The 18,773-nt window shown below is 35.5% G+C and overlaps 1 protein-coding gene across 1 annotated transcript in view; it reads right to left on the reverse strand.

Moving 5' to 3' along the window:
* Nucleotides 1-18,773, reverse strand: part of CNBD1 (cyclic nucleotide binding domain containing 1) — a gene marked incomplete at both ends in the record, with an annotated part of 248,645 nt that overhangs the window by 40,435 nt on the left and 189,437 nt on the right. Inside the window, 2 exons of the mRNA XM_084230543.1 lie at nucleotides 10,910-11,060; nucleotides 12,788-12,894. Coding sequence (XP_084086669.1) covers nucleotides 10,910-11,060; nucleotides 12,788-12,894 — 258 coding nt within the window. The remainder of the gene's footprint in view (nucleotides 1-10,909; nucleotides 11,061-12,787; nucleotides 12,895-18,773) is intronic.

Genomic DNA, 18,773 nt, shown 5'->3' on the forward strand with positions numbered 1-18,773 from the left:
CCAAAGTACACTGCTGAAGGGCTGAGGGGAGCAGCGGGCGGCAGGTGAGGTCTGCGCACCATGCAGGACCCTCCTCCGGTGGCCGGGGAGCAGCTGGGGATCGAACCGGTGCTGCAGAGGCTGCAGGCAGCTTCGCAAACTAGCGCTCAACCGCTGCGCCACCGGGGAGGCCCAGGTCTGTTTGTTGTTAATGGCTCGCTGAAATCTCTGGGGTCATGAAAAAGAGTGGTGAACTTTAAGCTGAGCACAGACATTTAAGAAAAAAGAGGCAACATATCAAGTCTAATAGAAGTTTGCCAAGTGATTTCAGAAAAATTTTGTATTCCTATTAAATGATAGATATTTGGGGAATTTTACTTGATATAATAGCATACATTATCATATGCCAGATTGTAGATGAATAGTCACAAAGATACTAAAGAAGGTGTTTTTGCTGATACCTCCAGGGCAAAGAGGAAGGAGATGGAGGAAAATAAATTTAATGGGTGGGATGTAAGCAAGGCTCACCTTCCTTTTCCATAAGCTATCTTATACTAGATAGGGTATTCTAATCTGCCTTCCATTAGCATCTCTGAACTCTTAAAATACATAGAAAATACTGTTTTTGTGCCTATATAAATTCCTGACCCGATAGCTGGAGGAATATATCACTTATTGTAATGAAATCACCAAAGGATTAAAATTAATCGTTGTCTTATGTTTATAGCAGCACTTTACAATAGCTAAGCTTTGGAAACAACCCAAATGCCCAAAAATAGATGACTGGATCAAGAAGATGCCGGTCATATACACCATGGAATATTACTCAGCATTCAAAAAAGATAAACCCATGCAATTTGCAGCAACATGGATGGAGCTGGAAGGGATCATGCTCAGCAAAATAAGTCAGAAAGAAAAAGAAAAATACTGGATGGTCTCACTCATAGCAGAAATCTAGAAAACTTAAATAAGAGACCAGGAAATAGAATAACTATAAGAAAGTAAAAATCAAAATCAACAAACAACTATGAACCAGAGACACTCTATAGGGGGTGGGGGGCAGGGAAAGGAGGGATGGGGGTCAAAATAAGGGGGTTACAATTGTATGGGGAATATAAAAATAAAATTAAAAAATAAAATTAAAAAAATGAGTAGGAAAAATAAAAAAATAAAAATTTAAAAAAATTAAATTAATTGTTCTCGTGGGAGATTAGTTTTTTCACAATTAATCGCATTGGATTAATTTTTTCACCAAGGGGTGAACACCTCTCCAGAGGGTGCATACTCCTGTGGCTTGGTACACAAACTCATGCAATGTGAAGTGGGAAGAAAATAATAGAATTTTCTTTGTATTTTGTATTTCTTCTGTAATATAGTAATAATGGTAGAGCATATATATAACTGAATATCGAATTTTTGAAGCATGTATTGAAAATGTTTGACAAGATAATTGAAAGATCACTGCACCAAATTATTCTCATTAAAAAAAATTAAATATGTGGAGAGTTATTAGGCTTTTCCAGAAACATCTCAGAAATTATTGAAGATCTATTATTGTATTTAGAATAAATTGTTCCTAGAGAGGCTGTGAGTTTCTCACAAAGTTAATTAAATGTAATTAATATATCAAAGTTCAAATATTTCCCTTAGGAGAACTCCAAATTTTTTTGATAGATATCTATTAAAGTAATTCCTCTAAACCAACAAAAATACATTATTACAAAATAGCCTACTTGTATTTTTATTTAATTTTAAAAATTATGTGGTATTTTAGCATAAAAATACATTTCATGCAAAGTAAAGTGATTTCATTTCTTAGGGTTATTTATACCTATGGAAATTTTTTCCTCTTTCTTAGATTCCTATTTCTCATCTATAAAATTAGAAACCTGGGTAAAAGCATGGACTTTGGAGAGAATTTCGTCAAATCTTCCTCTTCCTCTTACAAACTCCTCAGTATTTGTGGAAGTGACTTATGCTCTATACATCTTAGTTTCCTCTTCACAGTAATAGATTTAATAAACTTAACTTGGGATTTTCATTAAGGTTAAATGAAATAAGGCAAAAAAAGTCTATTAATATTATAAACAATGACTAAACATTAATTATTTTAATTACATGCAGATTTCCATTAAAATACCCAAAAACAAAATTCTATGTGTGTATATGACCAAATGTGTGTCAGGCACTTTGCAAAGCACTTTCACTTATGTCAGTATATTTTCAGAAAGTAATTATTTTTTATGCACATTTACTATTAAAAATGTTAGGATTTAAGGATTAGAATAACTTCTCCTCTGAGAAGTTATTCTAATTCATAGAAAATGTGAGAGCACATTTCACAATTCATAGAAAATGTGAGAGCACAAATAAGAGTGTTGAATTTTTTAACTGAAAAATTCCTGATCTTCTCACCGTATCATACTGTCTTCATTAAAGAGGAAACTAATGAAGGGATGCATAAGGTTCATAGAAAAAGTTTTTACTTAGGTCATAGAGAATAAATATGATTTTAATATGAAGTTAGAAGAGGAAAAGACTTTTTAGTGTTGACCAAAGAATGAGAATGTCTACTATAGGGAATAGAACCTAAAAAGCTCAATTTAGTTGAATCAAATGATATGCATTGAGATGGAGAGAATATACAATGTAGGTCAGGTGAGTTAATAACAAATTGGACCATTATAATTCTATACCTCACTGGAAAGCAACACGCACAATAACTGAAAACTCCTGAGTGAAAAAAAGTTAAATAATTTCTTAACTGCTGAAGTTTAATCTACAATATGCTAATTTGGAATATGGCTCCAACATGTTTTTCAAGTTTATTGATCACAGTTCTTATAGAAACCCTTCTAAATGCTCTAAAAGCCTTTTCATTACTAGTAGAAATTTTACCTTTGGGAAAAAATCTATCCTTTTTCATGGCCTGGAAAATCATAAATCTTGTTTCTGTCTACCTCTCCAAATGCCTCTCATAATCTCCTCCAGACTGCTTTGGTCTTCTTCCTGATATTCATTTCACAATTGTTTCCGTCTCAGAAATTTTGTGCCTGCTCTTCCTTCAATTTAGAATGCTCATTTCCAGATCATCACACTATTAATTGGCCTTTTCTCATCATGAAGGTTTTACCTCAAATGTTACCTTATTAGAAAAGAAAAGGATCCTTCGTGTAAAGAAGTAACCCAGGCATTCTCTAGTCTATTACTTGTTGCTATTTTTTTTCTTACTCATCTGAAATAATCATTAATTTTCCACTTTGTGTTTTATTTAATCATGTATGGTCTTTCTCTTCTTTCATTAGAATATAAATTGGTGGAAATAGATTTTTGTTTGGTGTCATTCCCCTAGTACTGGAAAAGTACCTAGGTAATGAAGGTGCTCAAAATTATTCGATGACTCACTGAATGATGAAGGGAAGTTAGGATCTGTACAACCTTTATTCAGCCCTCAACCCTAATTTGCAAGTATGGAAATAGTAGAAAAATAAAATCCTTCCTCACTTTCCTTTGAGCAGGTAAGTAACAAGAACTTCTGTAGGCAAAGTTACACAGTCTACCTTTTGAGTTGAATAATGCTGGTTATATTTTGTGAACATATTTAGGCATCTCAGTTACCGAAGTCTTTGGACAACCACGAAATTCTGTTTTGCTGCTCTTGCTGCATTTTGATGCAGCAAAGTCTGCACCCATTTTTCCACTGAACTTTTAAAGCCATTTCCTATGCTGACTTGTATAGTAACGGTCCCTGGAGTCCAAACTCTTTATTCTTCAGTTAAGCATTCCTGATTCCTATCTCTGACCTCTGCAAATCATCAAGTGAATGCATCCCTTCTCCACAATCACTTTCTAACCCAATCTCTTTTGAAATCAAAGATTTGAAATCAAATATTTCAAAAGGCCAAAGATTACATTACTAGAGTACCTTATTTTTCAATCCCTGCACAGGTCATCTGTTGAGTATTTCTTAACCTATCTTCAGATATATTGTTATTTTTTCATATATATCTCTTTTCTCCAACCCAAGTAAACTACCACACATAAGAGTTTTGAAGATTGAATGAGCCTCTTGGAAAGACCTAGCACAACACAGAAGACTTTCAGCAGTCACAGAAATAGTATATGTTATTTTTTAATGTTTATTCCTTTTCTTATATCATTTTCTATTTTTTCAGCCAACATATAACAAATAATGATTTGTAATATGCAACTATATAGTGTTTCCAAAGAAAGTGTAGTTTCTGCCCCAAGAGATCTATGTATCTCTTACCAACATCTTTCCAATAGATCCCAGACCTAAAATAGATAAGCATCGATCAGAAATTTATTTCTTACAAATATTTCAGGAAATTGTTAAGGAAGGAATACAGTGTTTCTATGGAATAGACCTTGAAAGTTTTAACTCAACGTTAACTTCTAATATATTATATCTTTAAGCATTTTTGTGGTATTTTATATGTGAAAAGACATTTTGAAAGCAAAGGGTGAAAGTTTTGTCTCGCATGTCTTTATATATATATAAAGAATTACTTAGAATGAACTCTATGTCATTGAAAAGATAGCCATTGTATACTTTCTCAGTAGATTTACTGACAACTTTGCAAATATTTCTTAGTCATTTTCTATTAATCTTATGAATGTTTATCTGACATAGTCTATTGAGGCTAATTTTCATTATTGATTTGTCCAACATTTTGCTTTTCCTTCAAAATGTATTACATTCTACTTATTTCGAGATCGGGCGTGCAGGGGAGCGCGTCCCCAGCACCGGCATTTTGCAGCAGGGACCTTTCTTGCTGGAGACTGTGTGAACCCAGCAGAAGGTTCACCGAGGAGACAGAGGTTAAGCTGGGAAGCTTGCCCACGCTGGGCGCCTTCTAGCCTGCAGTTCCAGCCCAGAGGGGAGCAGCACCCACCGCTGGGGCAGACCTGGCGTGCAGGGGAGCGCGTTCCCGCATCGCCATTTTGCAGCAGGGACCTTTCTTGCTGGAGACTGTGTGAACCCAGCAGACGGCTCACCGAGGAGACAGAGGTAAGCTGGGAGGCTTGCCCACGCCGGGCACCTTCTAGCCTGCAGTTCCAGCCCAGAGGAGAGCAGCACCCACCGCTGGGGCAGACATAAGACCTGAAACCATAAAATATATAGAAGGAAATATAGGCGAAACACTACGTGATCTGCACATCAAAGACATCTTTACAGACACATCACCCAAAGCAGTGATAGTGAAGGCAAAGATAAACAGCTGGGACTACATCAAATTAAAGAGCTTCTGCACAGCAAAAGAGACAATAACAAAACAAAGAGAAACCCCACCAACTGGGAGAACATTTTTGCACACAACACTAATGATAAAGGACTGATCACAAAAATCTGCAAAGAGCTGATGAGACTCAACAACAAAGAAAATAATCCAGTCAAAAAATGGACAGAGGAGCTAAAAAGAAACTTCTCTGAAGAGGAAATGCGAATGGCCAACAGGCATATGAAAAAATGTTCAACATCACTTGTCATCAGGGAAATGCAAATCAAAACTACCATGAGATACCATCTTACACCAGTGAGAATGGCACATATTAAAAAAACTAGCAACAACAAGTGTTGGCGAGGGTGTGGAGAAAAAGGAACTCTTCTGCACTGTTGGTGGGAGTGCAAACTGGTCCAACCACTATGGAGAGCTGTGTGGAGATTTCTGGACCTACTAAACATAGAGCTTCCATATGATCCAGCAATTCCACTCCTAGGTATTTACCCAAAGGACACAGAAACATCAATTCCAAAGAGCACCTGCACCCCTATGTTTATAGCAGCACTATTTACAATAGCTAAGCTTTGGAAACAGCCCAAATGCCCAAAAATAGATGACTGGATCAAGAAGATGTGGTACATATATACCATGGAATATTACTCAGCATTCAAAAAAGATAAACACATGCAATTTGCAGCAACATGGATGGCGCTGGAAGGGATCATGCTCAGTGAAATAAGCCAAAAAGAAAAAGAAAAATACCGGATGGTCTCACTCATAGCAGGAATCTAGAATACTTAAATAAGGGACCAGGAAAATGAATAACTATAAGTAAGTGAAAATCAAAATCAACAAAAACTATGAAGCAGAGACACTTTTTGGGGGGCGGGGGGCAGGAGGGGAGGGATTGGGGTCAGAATAGGGGGATTGCAATTGTATGGGGAATATAAAAATAAAATAAAAATAAATAAATAAATAAATTCTACTTATTTCTCTGGTATTACAAATACTTCACAGTATACTCTAGGGCACTGGTTAGGTTCTAGAAAGATATAACTAAACTTGAATTCATTGTTTGAAATATTTTATCAGGGGATTTTAAAAGTATATTAATTTTTTAGGGCCTCCCCTGGTGGCGCAGCGGTTGAGTGCTGGGCTGTGAAGCTGCCCACAGCCTTTGCAGCGCCGGTTCAATCCCCGGCCCCTGGGGAGGGTCCCACATGATGCACAGACCTCTCCTGTTGCACCCACTGCTCCCCTCAGCAGTGTATTTTGTCACTCTGCCTGTTCTGTTCCCCACTCTGGCTCTGGTGAATCCTCTCACCCTCCTGCGCTTCTGACTGTACCCAGTGCTTGTATAAATAAATAAATAAATCTTTAAAAAAAAAAAGACTCAATTAGAGTCACCTCCTCTGTGGGGAAAAAAAAAAGTACATTAATTTTTTAAAAGATCTGATTTGTCTTTCACTCATTTCTTGTATATCATGTTCTAATAACAATAGTTTCCAAAAATAATTCTAAAACTTACTCTAAAATCTAAACATAAATTCATTAAACACACATATTTTCATTTCTACATGTCCTTTGATATTCTTTTTGAGTAGATTTCTGTGAAAGAATAATCATAAAAGCACATTTACTTTCATTTAGTAATTTAGGAATTTATATTTTTCTAGTACCACACAGAAAAATCTTGCATTTTTGCAAGTTGTGTGACTCAGTGTAACACTTGCTAGTTGCTATAACAAACAAATAAAAATCTTGATTGCTTAATTTAACAGATGTTTAATTCTCACTTGCAAAATTTAATACAGATGTTCCTGGCTGAACTACTTTTCTGGGTAGTTTCATCCAAGAAAAGGATCCCAGGGTCTAGGTTCTCGCCATTTTTGATCCTCCTATCTTGGAGTACTTTAGTTCCAGACAGTAAGTGGGATCATGGAAGATTATGTTTTCATGGCCAGGCTATAATATCTTCCTTCTAATTTGATTAACCAGAGCCTGTTATATGGCTCAAACTTAACTGCAAGAGAAGCTGAAGAATTTAAGCTTCCTTCATGCTCAGGAAGAGTAACCAGAGACTGTTGAACCTCTAGTCAATCTCTGTCATACAGATATACCAATCTACACATGGTAGAGAAAGTAAATAATGGCAACAAGAACAAAAATCCTCAGCTGTAATTCTTCTCATACTAAAATTGTCCTTATTAGATCTTGGTTCAAAGAAGCATAGTTTAAAATGTATTATTTTTATTGTTTGTGCACAACTTTATAAATAAATGATTTTGTCAAATTACTTCTAAGACACATTTTACTCAGTGAAAAATGTTCCTAAAAAATGACCCCTAGAAAATATTTAACACTTAATCAAGATGCAGTATCTGAAATAGTCTAGAAAAATCATATTGCTCAATACAATTTAGGGTTGAGTAATTATTCACTTTACTATATTTATGTAGTTGTATTACATATTGGGTAAAACTTTCATGTACATATTAATGGATCACAATATTGACTACATTCTGATTTCTTTTTCATGGATCATTTTGTAAGGTATTAGGATTTTGTAGGGGATTAGTTTTTTCAAATAATATAAATAACCAAAAGTTAAAAATACTTTACTATGAAACCTGCTTGGAATTATCAGATGCTTAAGACTAAATTAGATCCAAAAATTGTATTTTCTAACATTTAAGCAAATTTTGCTTTGCAAATACCAAGACTTATCAAGGAATCCACTATAATTCTAAGTTTATGAAATTACATTTGTGTATAATACATCTGGATTCTGTGAAAATATTAAAGCATAGATAAGATTTACAGAGAAAGTAGATCTCAAATTTTATGTGAACTTATTTGTTTAATAAATACAAGACGTTCATCAATCTTTGAGATGTTTTGAATTTCATATTTGATTACTATTACATTGTTAAACCACCAAGACACTTGTCATCATCTATTGGCCAAAATTCTTTTATAAGAAATTACAATTTTGAGGTATACAGAGAAGTTTCTAAGAGAAGATAATACATATCCTATAACTCTTTTTGGGCTGTATCCAAATTCCTTGCTCAGAATAAATTCATAGTAAAGACATTATATAAATGCAAGATTAAAGAATCAAAGCCTATAGAAAGTTAAGGACTAAAATTGAACTAATTGTTATCAAAATGTTTCATGTCTGAGGAAAGAAAAGATACATCTGCATCATGAACTCCACTGGTGATAATCCCTTAAAATGAAAAATCTGTCTGGCTGCATCTCAAATATGTCACTTGTAGTCACAGTTGACTATCTATTTTAATATCAGCTATGTGATTGATGATTTCACCTATATCCATAGAGCAATTTTATAATTCCTGGAGAGTAGAAGTATTAGGTCATTCATTATCTTCAGAAAAGTCTAGTTTCCGATAACACTTGCTAATCTCGAGAGAAAATACCTGTCGATATTTTAAAAAATTAACTAAAAATGTAAAGTCTGCCCTTATTAAAATAATACATCCAATTAGATCTATATCAGACACTTGATAAAGTTATATATATATATAAAGTATATATATTATATATGTATATATGTGTATGTATGTATGTGTATATATGTAATTCTCATTGAGGTAGTGTTGGTTTACAACACTGTATATGTTTTAGGGGTTTACGATCTCATCTCATCAAATGGGTTAACACACCAAAGCATCAATAATCCTCCACCACAGTCCAGTGGGTCCCCTTCCTTCTTTGCTTCCCATGCTTTTTCCCACCTTGCTTTTTTGGTAGCTTCAGTTTCACAGTTGAACTTCAGGGGTTTGTTTTTGTTTTGTGTTTCTTTTGCTTTGATTCTATATTTTTATAAATGCATAAAATGATCCAGTATTTTTTTACCTCCTTCTGATATACTTTACTTAACATTGTCCCTTCCTGTTCCATCCAGGCTGTTTTAAATGAGTGTATTCTACTGTTTTAAATGAGTGTATTCTAGGGTTTCTTTATCTCCACATATTTGCTAACACTTGTTTCTAATTCTAGTCTTTTTCATTGAGCCATTCTCACAAGCATGAGGAGGCTTCGATTAACATTTCCCTGATAATAAGAAGTCATGAGCATTTTTTAAAAGTATATGTTAGCTATATAGATTTTTTTTTAGAGAAGTGTCTATTTAGTTTGTCCCTTTTTTTATTGGGTTATTAGTTTTCTTGTTGAAATTGTATGAGTCCTTTGTAGATCTTGGGGTTCAGCCTCTTGTTGGAATTTGATATGCAAATATTTTCTCAATTCAGTAGGATTTTTTTGTTTTAATGATAGTTTCTTTTGCTATGCAGAAGATTTGCTGTTTGATGTATCCTATTTATTTATTTGCATCTTGTTTCTTTTGCCATTGGTCTCAGTCAGTGAGTATTTAGTATATTTTCATCCACATAGTTTTATAGTTTCAGGTCATATCTAAGTCTTTGCTACATTTTAAATTAATATTTTGTCTATAGAGTAACATAGTCATCCAGTTTATTTTTTGTTTGTTGCTCAGTTTTTTAACACCATTTAGTGAAAAGACTTTCTTTTCCCCATTGTATACTCTTGGTTCCTTTTCATAAATTAACTGTTCATATATGTTTAGGTTTACTTCTGAACCCTCAATTCTATTCCATTGATTTGAGTATCTATTTTATTCCAATGCCATACTTTTTGATTTCTGTAGCTTTGTAGAATAGTTTGATGTCATTCTTTTTCTGTCAACTCATGGGAAACCCAAAGGATCTGGAAGGTGCTTCTCTGCCAGAGATGGCCATATTTAGACCTGGCCATATTTAGACTTATTGCCAGTCCTGCAGACAGTGTTCTTCTGGAGCAAAGTATTCTCCCTTGACTATAGTAGGTAGGTGCAGTTTTGAGTCAAGGACAGTGGGCTGTGGAGAGGGTAGAGGCAGGTGTCTTTCAGGACCACTAAAACTAACTGCATACAGTCCCAGCAACCATCTGTGTCATCAGTCTTAGAGTTTTCTCTCCAGAAGACTTATGCTCATTCTCTTGAGTACAGTAGGCTACCAGTAGCAGGAAGCCTAAGGAGACTTGAAGGAGAGGGATGTGCTTGTCAGGACCAAAAAAGCTAGTTTAAAGCAATTCCAGTCATTCCAGTATCAGAAATAGAAAGTAAGGAGTGAATGAAGATACAATAATTTGCATTTATTAGTCAAAGGAATTAGAGGAAAATCTCACATGTTCTTCCCTGAACTCTAGGAAAAGCAGAAAATATTATGGAATTCAATGTCTATAAAAAGAAACATGCCATTCCACACAAAAAAGATAATCTTGCTCTGAAAATCTAATGAAATGTTACCATGTTAATTGAGTAAACTTAAAATCATTAATAATTGTGTTGTATAAAAGTATAGGGATAGATTATTGATATTAAGAACATCAGAGAATGAAGGAATGAAGTATACTACTTATCTGTGGACAGATGAAGTATCATGTAACAAAGAGTTATGGCTGGATAGATAGATTTTTCAGTGTCATCAATATTTACGAAATCATAGGTTCTCATTTAGTCATGGAATCATCAAAAATCCATTTTGTGGGTACTGTAAATAGTAATTCTAAACTAAAAAAAAAACTAATCCAGACTTACTGAAAGTGTTTGGAAATCATACTGATAATACAATTAAAATAAGAGACATTTATGTACTTACTAAATAAGTCCTTATCTTCAATGATTGCCAATTCAACCTCATTTCCAGTGACAACAGTGCATGTGAAAGGAACTTGAAGAAGAACACTAATTTCACCAAAGGACTCTTTCTCCATAAGTTTACCCATATAAACAAATTTTCGAATTTTTTTCTGTAAGAGATACAGATAAATGATGTTTAATGAAACCACTTTCATATAATGAATAAAAATCATTACAGCATTTAAAATAACTCAAACTTCATTCAAGTCATAGAAACTAGTTATTAATATATACTTAAATTATCATTGCATTTTTCAACATCCTAGGACACTATTTTGTAAATATAGTTTAATTTAGTATGTTTTGTGAATCACCATTTGTAAATTCAGCCCTAGTACAAGGCACACTCATGGGACTAACAGAAAAAAACAAAACAAAACAAAAACATAGAGTGCTAAAAATCAGATAGATGGGATTAATTGCAAAAAGTGTATTATTAACCTGACGTTCCAGTTTTAATCAAAAAGAAACATGGGAAATGAGTTTGACTCAGGGAACCAGCAACTTATGTTCAAATTATAAATCTTGAAGAAAAAGGCTTGTGGATATGCATGTTTTTGGAAAATGAGTTGGAACTCCAAATTATCTATTCAGGGAAAGTCCATCAGTATTGAAGCAGGGATAAGTAGGTAAGTTATAGGATTAAAAACAAAACAAAAAACGGCCTCCCTGGTGGCACAAGGTATTAAGACACAGCACTATGAAGCTATCCATAGCCACTGCAGCAGGAGTTGGATTCCCATCCTTGAGGCCCCCTGGTGATGCAAAGGGTTAGGACGCAAGCTTTGAAGCTGTCTGCAGCCACTGCAACAAGAGTTTGATCCCCGGCCAGGGAAATAACCCACATGGTGCAACAGATCTCTCCTGTCTTGTCCGCTGCTCTCCTCAGCAGTGTATTTCAGTCAATTTGCCTGTTCTGTGCCCCGCTCTGCCTCTGATGAATCCTCTCATCCCCCAGAACTCTGGACTATGTATGCATAAATAAATAAATCTTTAAACAAAAAAAACAAAGAAGTGGTCTCCTTAATTATAGAAGGATAACAGGAACTGGAAAAAGGTAAAAACTTTTAGTAAGTACTAAAGTTTTGAAAGTATCAAAGATACTTACAAAAACCAGTATCTACTGATGAATTGAGATTCATCAATTATATATGCAAACCATTGTACTGAATATAACTAGTGCAGCAGAATTCAATTAAGTTTATATATTAAATTGAATTCTATTGAAGATAGCCTGATCATCAAAGGATTAGTTCTAACTTTTCTATCATTATGCATTCATTAACCTTTTGCTTGTTTCAGAACTTCATAAAACTGAAATAGTGAAGTAGGTACTTTTTAGGGGGTGGGTTGATGTTTTTGCCCAACATTTTTTATCCATAATCTTGCATGTATCAATAGTTATTTCAATAAAAATGTGACTTTCACTTATCTGAACATACCACAATATTTCTATCCATCCATTTCTCAATGGACATTTAGGTTACTTCCAGTTTTTCACTTATGAGAAGTCATCCTTCTGTAGGCATATAGTTTCATTTCTCTTGAACAAATATCTATAACGAAATCACTTCGTCATGTGGTATGTGTATTTAGACCATCTGATATGCTTATAATAGTACTTTGTTGTTAGTTTTAATTTTTCCGACTAAATAGATTTTAAAATTTATCTTTCATTACTATAATATCTAACAACTCAATAAAAAGAAGGGGGAAATGGTGGTCAAAATATTGAATGAAAATTTCAGAAGACAAATTTCCAGTAAGCTTATGGGAAGATGTTCAAATCCTTCATTAAACAAATTTATTAAAGAAAACACCTAAGTTTAAAACTTACCACTTTTGATTGTTGTTTCACAAGTCCTACAATAGTTCTGTAAACTTCACAATATCCAGAATTAATGTAAGCCACAAAAGAAATTATGTTTCCACTTTCCACTATCACTGAAAATAAGAGATAATTTTTAGTTCACATTTTCTTCTCAATAAGAAATTACTTTAGATATTATGACAATAACAGATGACAAACTTAATTCAATAATTATTAATGATAAATTTCTTTTTTTTTTAATGCCCATCACAGGTCTATTTATGAGCATTTTTTTTAATTTTTTTTAAAATAATAAATTTTATTTTTATATTCCCCATACAATTGCAGCCCCCCCATTCTGACCCCAATCCCTCCCCTCCCGCCCCCGCCCCCCTAAAAGTGTCTCTGGTTCATAGTTTTTTCTTGATTTTGATTTTCACTTTCTAATAGTTATTCATTTTCCTGTTCCCTTATTTAAGTTTTCTAGATTCCTGCTATGAGTGAGACCATCCGGTATTTTTCTTTTTCTTTTTGGCTTATTTCGCTGAGCATGATCCCTTCCAGCGCATTCCATGTTGCTGCAAATTGCATGTTTATCTATTTTGAATGCTGAGTAATATTCCATGGTATATATGTACCACATCTTCTTGATCCAGTCATCTATTTTTGGGCATTTGGGTTGTTTCCAAACCTTAGCTATTGTAAACAGTGCTGCTATAAACATAGGGGTGCAGGTGTTCTTTGGAATTGATGTTTCTGTGTCCTTTGGGTAAATACCTAGGAGTGGAATTGCTGGATCATATGGAAGCTCTATGTTTAGTAGGTCCAGAAATCTCCACACAGCTCTCCACAGTGGTTGGACCAGTTTGCATTCCCACCAACAGTGCAGAAGAGTTCCTTTTTCTCCACACCCTCACCAAAATATGTTGTTGCTAGTTTTTTTAATATGTGCCATTCTCACTGGTGTAAGATGGTATCTCATGGGAGTTTTGATTTGCATTTCCCTGATGACAAGTGATGTTGAACATTTTTTCATATGCCTGTTGGCCGTTTGCATTTCCTCTTCAGAGAAGTTTCTTTTTAGCTCTTCTGCCCATTTTTTGACTGGGTTATTTTCTTTGTTGTTGTTGAGTCTCATCAGCTCTTTGCAGATTTTTGTGATCAGTCCTTTATCATTAGTGTTGGGTGCAAAAATGTTCTCCCAGTTGGTGGGGTTTCTCTTTGTTTTTGTTATTGTCTCTTTTGCTGTGCAGAAGCTCTTTAATTTGATGTAGTCCCAGCTGTTTATATTTGCCTTCACTATCACTGCTTTGGGTGATGTGTCTGTAAAGATGTCTTTGATGTGCAAATCACATAGTGTTTCGCCTAGATTTCCTTCTATATATTTTATGGTTTCAGGTCTTATGTCTAGTTCTTTAATCCATTTTGAGTTGATTTTTGTGTATGGTGTGAGGTAGTGGTCAAGCTTCATTCTTTTGCATGTAGCGACCCAGTTTTCCCAGCACCATTTATTGAACAAACTTTCTTTGCTCCAATGCATATTCTTTGCCCCTCTGTCAAAGATTAGTTGACCATAAATCTGTGGGTTTATTTCTGGATTTTCTATTTGATTCCATTGGTCTGTATGTCTGTTCTTGTTCCAATACCATGCAGTTTTGATGATTATGGCTTTGTAGTATAGTTTGAAGTCTGGGAGTGTGATGACTCCATTCCCTTCTTTTTTTTTCAGGAGAGCTTTGGCTATTCGGGGTTTTTTGTGATTCCATATGAATTTCATCAATAATTGTTCTATTTCTTTGAAGAATGACATTGAAATTTTGATTGGAATAGCATTGAATCTGTATATTGCTTTTGGAAGGATGGCCATTTTAATAATGTTTATTCTTCCAATCCATGAGCAGGGGATGTCTTTCCATTTCTTTGTGTCTTCTTCTATTTCTTTTAACAGTGTTTTATAGTTTTCTTTGTATAGGTCCTTTACCTCTTTTGTTAGTTTTATTCCCAAATATTTGATTTTTTTTTTGTTTCAATAATAAAAGGGATGGTTTTTTTTTATTTCGTCTTCTTCAGATTTATTGTTTGTGTATAGGAAGGCTACTGACTTTTGCGTGTTGATTTTGTATCCTGCCACTTTACTGAACTGATTGATGAGTTGAATTAGTTTTTCTGTGGAGTTTTTGGGGTTCTCTATGTATATTATCATATCATCTGCAAAGAGTGATAGTTTGACTTCTTCTTTTCCTATTTGGATTCCTTGGATGTCTTTCTCTTGTCTTATTGCTCTGGCTAGGACTTCCAGTATTATATTGAAAAGCAGTGGTGAGAGTGGACATCCTTGTCTTGTTCCAGATCTTAATGGAATTCCTTTCAGCTTTTCACTATTGAGAATGATACTGGCTGTTGGCTTGTCATAGATGGCCTTTATGATGTTGAGGTATGTTCCTTGTATCCCAAGAATTTCAAGGGCTTTTATCATGAATGGGTGTTGCACTTTGTCGAAAGCTTTCTCAGCATCTATTGATATTATCATATGGTTTTTATATTTCTTTTTGTTGATGTGTTGGATAACGTTGATTGATTTTCGGATGTTAAACCATCCTTGTGTCCCTGGAATGAATCCTACTTGGTTGTGGTGAATTATCTTATGGATACATTGTTGGATTCTGATAGCTAAAATTTTATCGAGGATTTTTGCATCAGTGTTCATTAGGGAGATTGGCCTGTAGCTTTCCTTTTTTGTGTTGTCCTTGTTCGGTTTTGGTATTAGTGTAATGTTGGCTTCATAGAACGTGTTTGGTATTGTACCTTCCATCTCAATTTTTTGGAAGAGTTTGTGAAGGATAGGCACTAATTCGTCTCTGAATGTTTGGTAGAATTCATTTGTAAATACATCAGGTCATGGGCTTTTGTTTTTGGGGAGGTTTTTGATTACCATTTCAATTTCGCTGCTTGTTATTGGTCTGTTTAGGTGTTCTATTTCTTCTTTATCTAGCTTTGGGTGATTGTGGAGTTGTAGGAATTTGTCCATCTCCTCTAGATTGTTAAACTTGTTTCCATATAACTGTTCATAGTAGTTACTGATTATTCTTTTGATTTCTGCTGTGTCCGTTGTGATTTCTCCTCTTTCCTTGATGATCCTGTTTATTTGTGCTTTCTCTTTTTTTTCCTTTGTGAGCCTGGCTAGGGGTTTGTCTATTTTATTGATTTTTTTCAAAGAACCAGCTCTTGGTTTCATTGATCTTTTGGATTGTTTTTTTAGTTTCAATTTCATTTATTTCTGCTTTGGTTTTTATTATTTCTTTTCTTCTACTGGTTTTGGGGGTTTTTTGTTGTTCTTTTTCTAGATCTTTGAGCTTCGAGATTAGGTTGTTTCTTTGAGTTCTTTCTTGTTTCTTGATGTGAGCTTCTATTGCTATATATTTTCCTCTTATTACTGCTTTTGCTGCATCCCATACATAGGTTAGGATATTGGTGTCCTCCTTGTCATTCAATTCAAAGAATTTTTTAATTTCTTCTTTGATCTACTCATTAGTCCAGTGGTCTTCCAGTAGTGTGGTTTTTAATCTCCATGAGGTAGGAAAGTTCCTTGCCTTCTTTTTATGGTTTATTTCTAGTTTGATGCCTTCATGGTCATTAAAGATGGTTGATATGATTTCAATCTTGGTGTATCTGTTGATGTTTGTCTTGTGCCCCAGTATGTGATCGATCCTGGAGAATGATCCATGTGCGCTTGAGAAAAATGTGTACTCCGTTTTTTTGGGGTTTAGTGTTCTATAGATGTCTGTTAAGCACAATTGCTCTAGGTCCTTATTTAGAGCTTTGGTTTCTTTACTTATTTTTTGTCTTGTTGATCTATCCATTGTTGATATTGGTGTGTTGAAGTATCCCACTACGTATGTGTTTTCTCTGATGTCTGTTGTCAGAGAGGACAACAGTTGTCTGATATAATTTGGTGCTCCTTCGTTTGGTGAGTATATGTTAATGAGTGTTATTTCTTCTTGAAGTATTGTCCCCTTGATCATAATGTAGTGACCATTGTGGTCTCTTTTTATCTTTTTGGGTTTGAAATCTGTTTTCTCTGATATAAGTTCCTGCTGTTCTTTTTTGGTCCATTTGCTTGTAGGATTGTTTTCCATCCTTTAACTTTGAGCCTATTTTTATCTTTTGTAGCTAAATGTGTTCCTGGAGACAGCAAAAGGTTGGGTTTTGTTTCTTAATCCAGGCTGCAACTCTGTGTCTTTTTATTGAAGAGTTTAGTCCATTTACATTTAGAGTTAATATTGATATGTTAACATCTGTATTTGCCATTGTGTTTGTCTTTCCTTTGATTTTATTTATTTATTCTTTTAATAACTTTTTTTTTTGACCTTCTTTCATTGTTATTCGTCCCTCTGCGTTTCTGGCTTTAGGACTCCTTGTAGTAATTTTTGGAGTGGGGGTTTAGTTGTAATGAAATTCCGGAGTTTCTGTTTGTCTGGGAAGGTCCATATTCTCTCTTCAAAGAGGAAGGAGAGCTTTGCGGGATAGAGTATTCTTGGTTGGCATCTGTTTTCTTGGAGTCTGTTGACTATGTCCCTCCACTCTCTCCTTGCCTGTAGTGTTTCTTCGGAGAAGTCTGATGTCAGCCTGATTGGCTTTCCTTTGAATGTTATCTGTTTCTTCCCTCTTGTCAGCTTCATTATTTTTTCCTTGTCCTGGATTCTTGGGAGCTTTACTATTATGTGTCTTGCTGTATTTTTCCTTTCGTCGTGGAAGTTTGGTGTTCTTCTTGCTTCTTGTATATCAATTTTCAGCTCCTTCTTCACATTTGGGAAGTTCTCTTCAATTATCTCTTTGAATATTTTCTCTGTTCCTACATCTCTCTCCTCTCCTTCTGGTATTCCTATAACTCTTATATTTCCTTTCCTCATGGAGTCAGATAGTTCCCGAAGTCTTTCTTCGTTCTTTTTCTTTCGTACTTCTCTTTCCTTTTCTGTTTTGGTTCTTTTTATTTCTGTGTCTTCAAGAGTACTTATTCGTTCTTCCATTTCATCTATTCTGCTTTCATTGCTTTTCCCAGAATTCTTTAGTTCTTCCATTAATTCTTTGATCTGCATTTCTTTTACTTCCCCCTTTAGGGACTCTATTTCATTCTTCTGACCATTGTTTTCCCTCTTTAGGGACTCAATTTCATTCTTCTGATCGTTGATTATTTTTCCCCTATCATTGTTTTCCTTTATGACTTCTGTCAGTTTTTTAATCACGGCAATTTTAAATTCTCTTTCTGGAAGGCTCAGAAGTTCTTCCAAGTTACTGTCGTTGCAATCTGGGGGCTGGTTTTCTTTTTGTGGTGTGCTTTTTCCCTGGGGTGTTGCTAGGTTGTGTGTGGGTCTTCTACTCCCTACTGTCTATTTTCTAATTTGCCGTATGCGTTGGGACACTGTGTTGTTGGGACTGGCCGGCATCTTGGGTGAGCTTCTCTGCTCCCCTCTGGTTCCTCCAGGAGCCATATGTCAGTTTCAAGCAGTCTTTACTGGAGAAAGGTCCCTGTTCTAAAATGCTGATGTGGGGACACACTCCACTGTGCACCTGGTCTGCCCCGGCGGTGGGTTCCTGCTCCCCCTCTGGGCTTGGACTGCAGGCCAGAGGGGGTCTGGCATGGGCGAACTTCCCCCGCTCACCTCTGGCTCCTGAGGAAGCCTTCTGCAGGTAGTCTTTACTGAAGAAATGTCCCTGTTCTAAAATGGTGATCTGGGACACACTCCCTGCACGTCCGGTCTCAGGCACACTCTTCTGCGCACCTGGTCTGCCCTGGCTGTGGGTGCTCGCTCCCCCTGTGGGCTCAGACTACTGGTGGGAAGGGGCCCGGTGTGGGCTAACTCCCCAGCTGGCCACTGGCTCCTCCAGAAGCCTCTGCTGGTTTCAAGTCGCTAGGTGGTGCCAGAGATCTCTCCTAGAGCCCTTGGGGAGCTGATTTTCCTCCCCGTGGGACAGGGAACAGAGCGGGAATGGTAGGGTAAACCTCAACGGCTTT

The sequence above is a fragment of the Talpa europaea genome (genome assembly GCF_964194135.1).
Source record: "Talpa europaea genome assembly, chromosome: 3".
NCBI classification, from domain to species: Eukaryota; Metazoa; Chordata; class Mammalia; order Eulipotyphla; family Talpidae; genus Talpa; species Talpa europaea.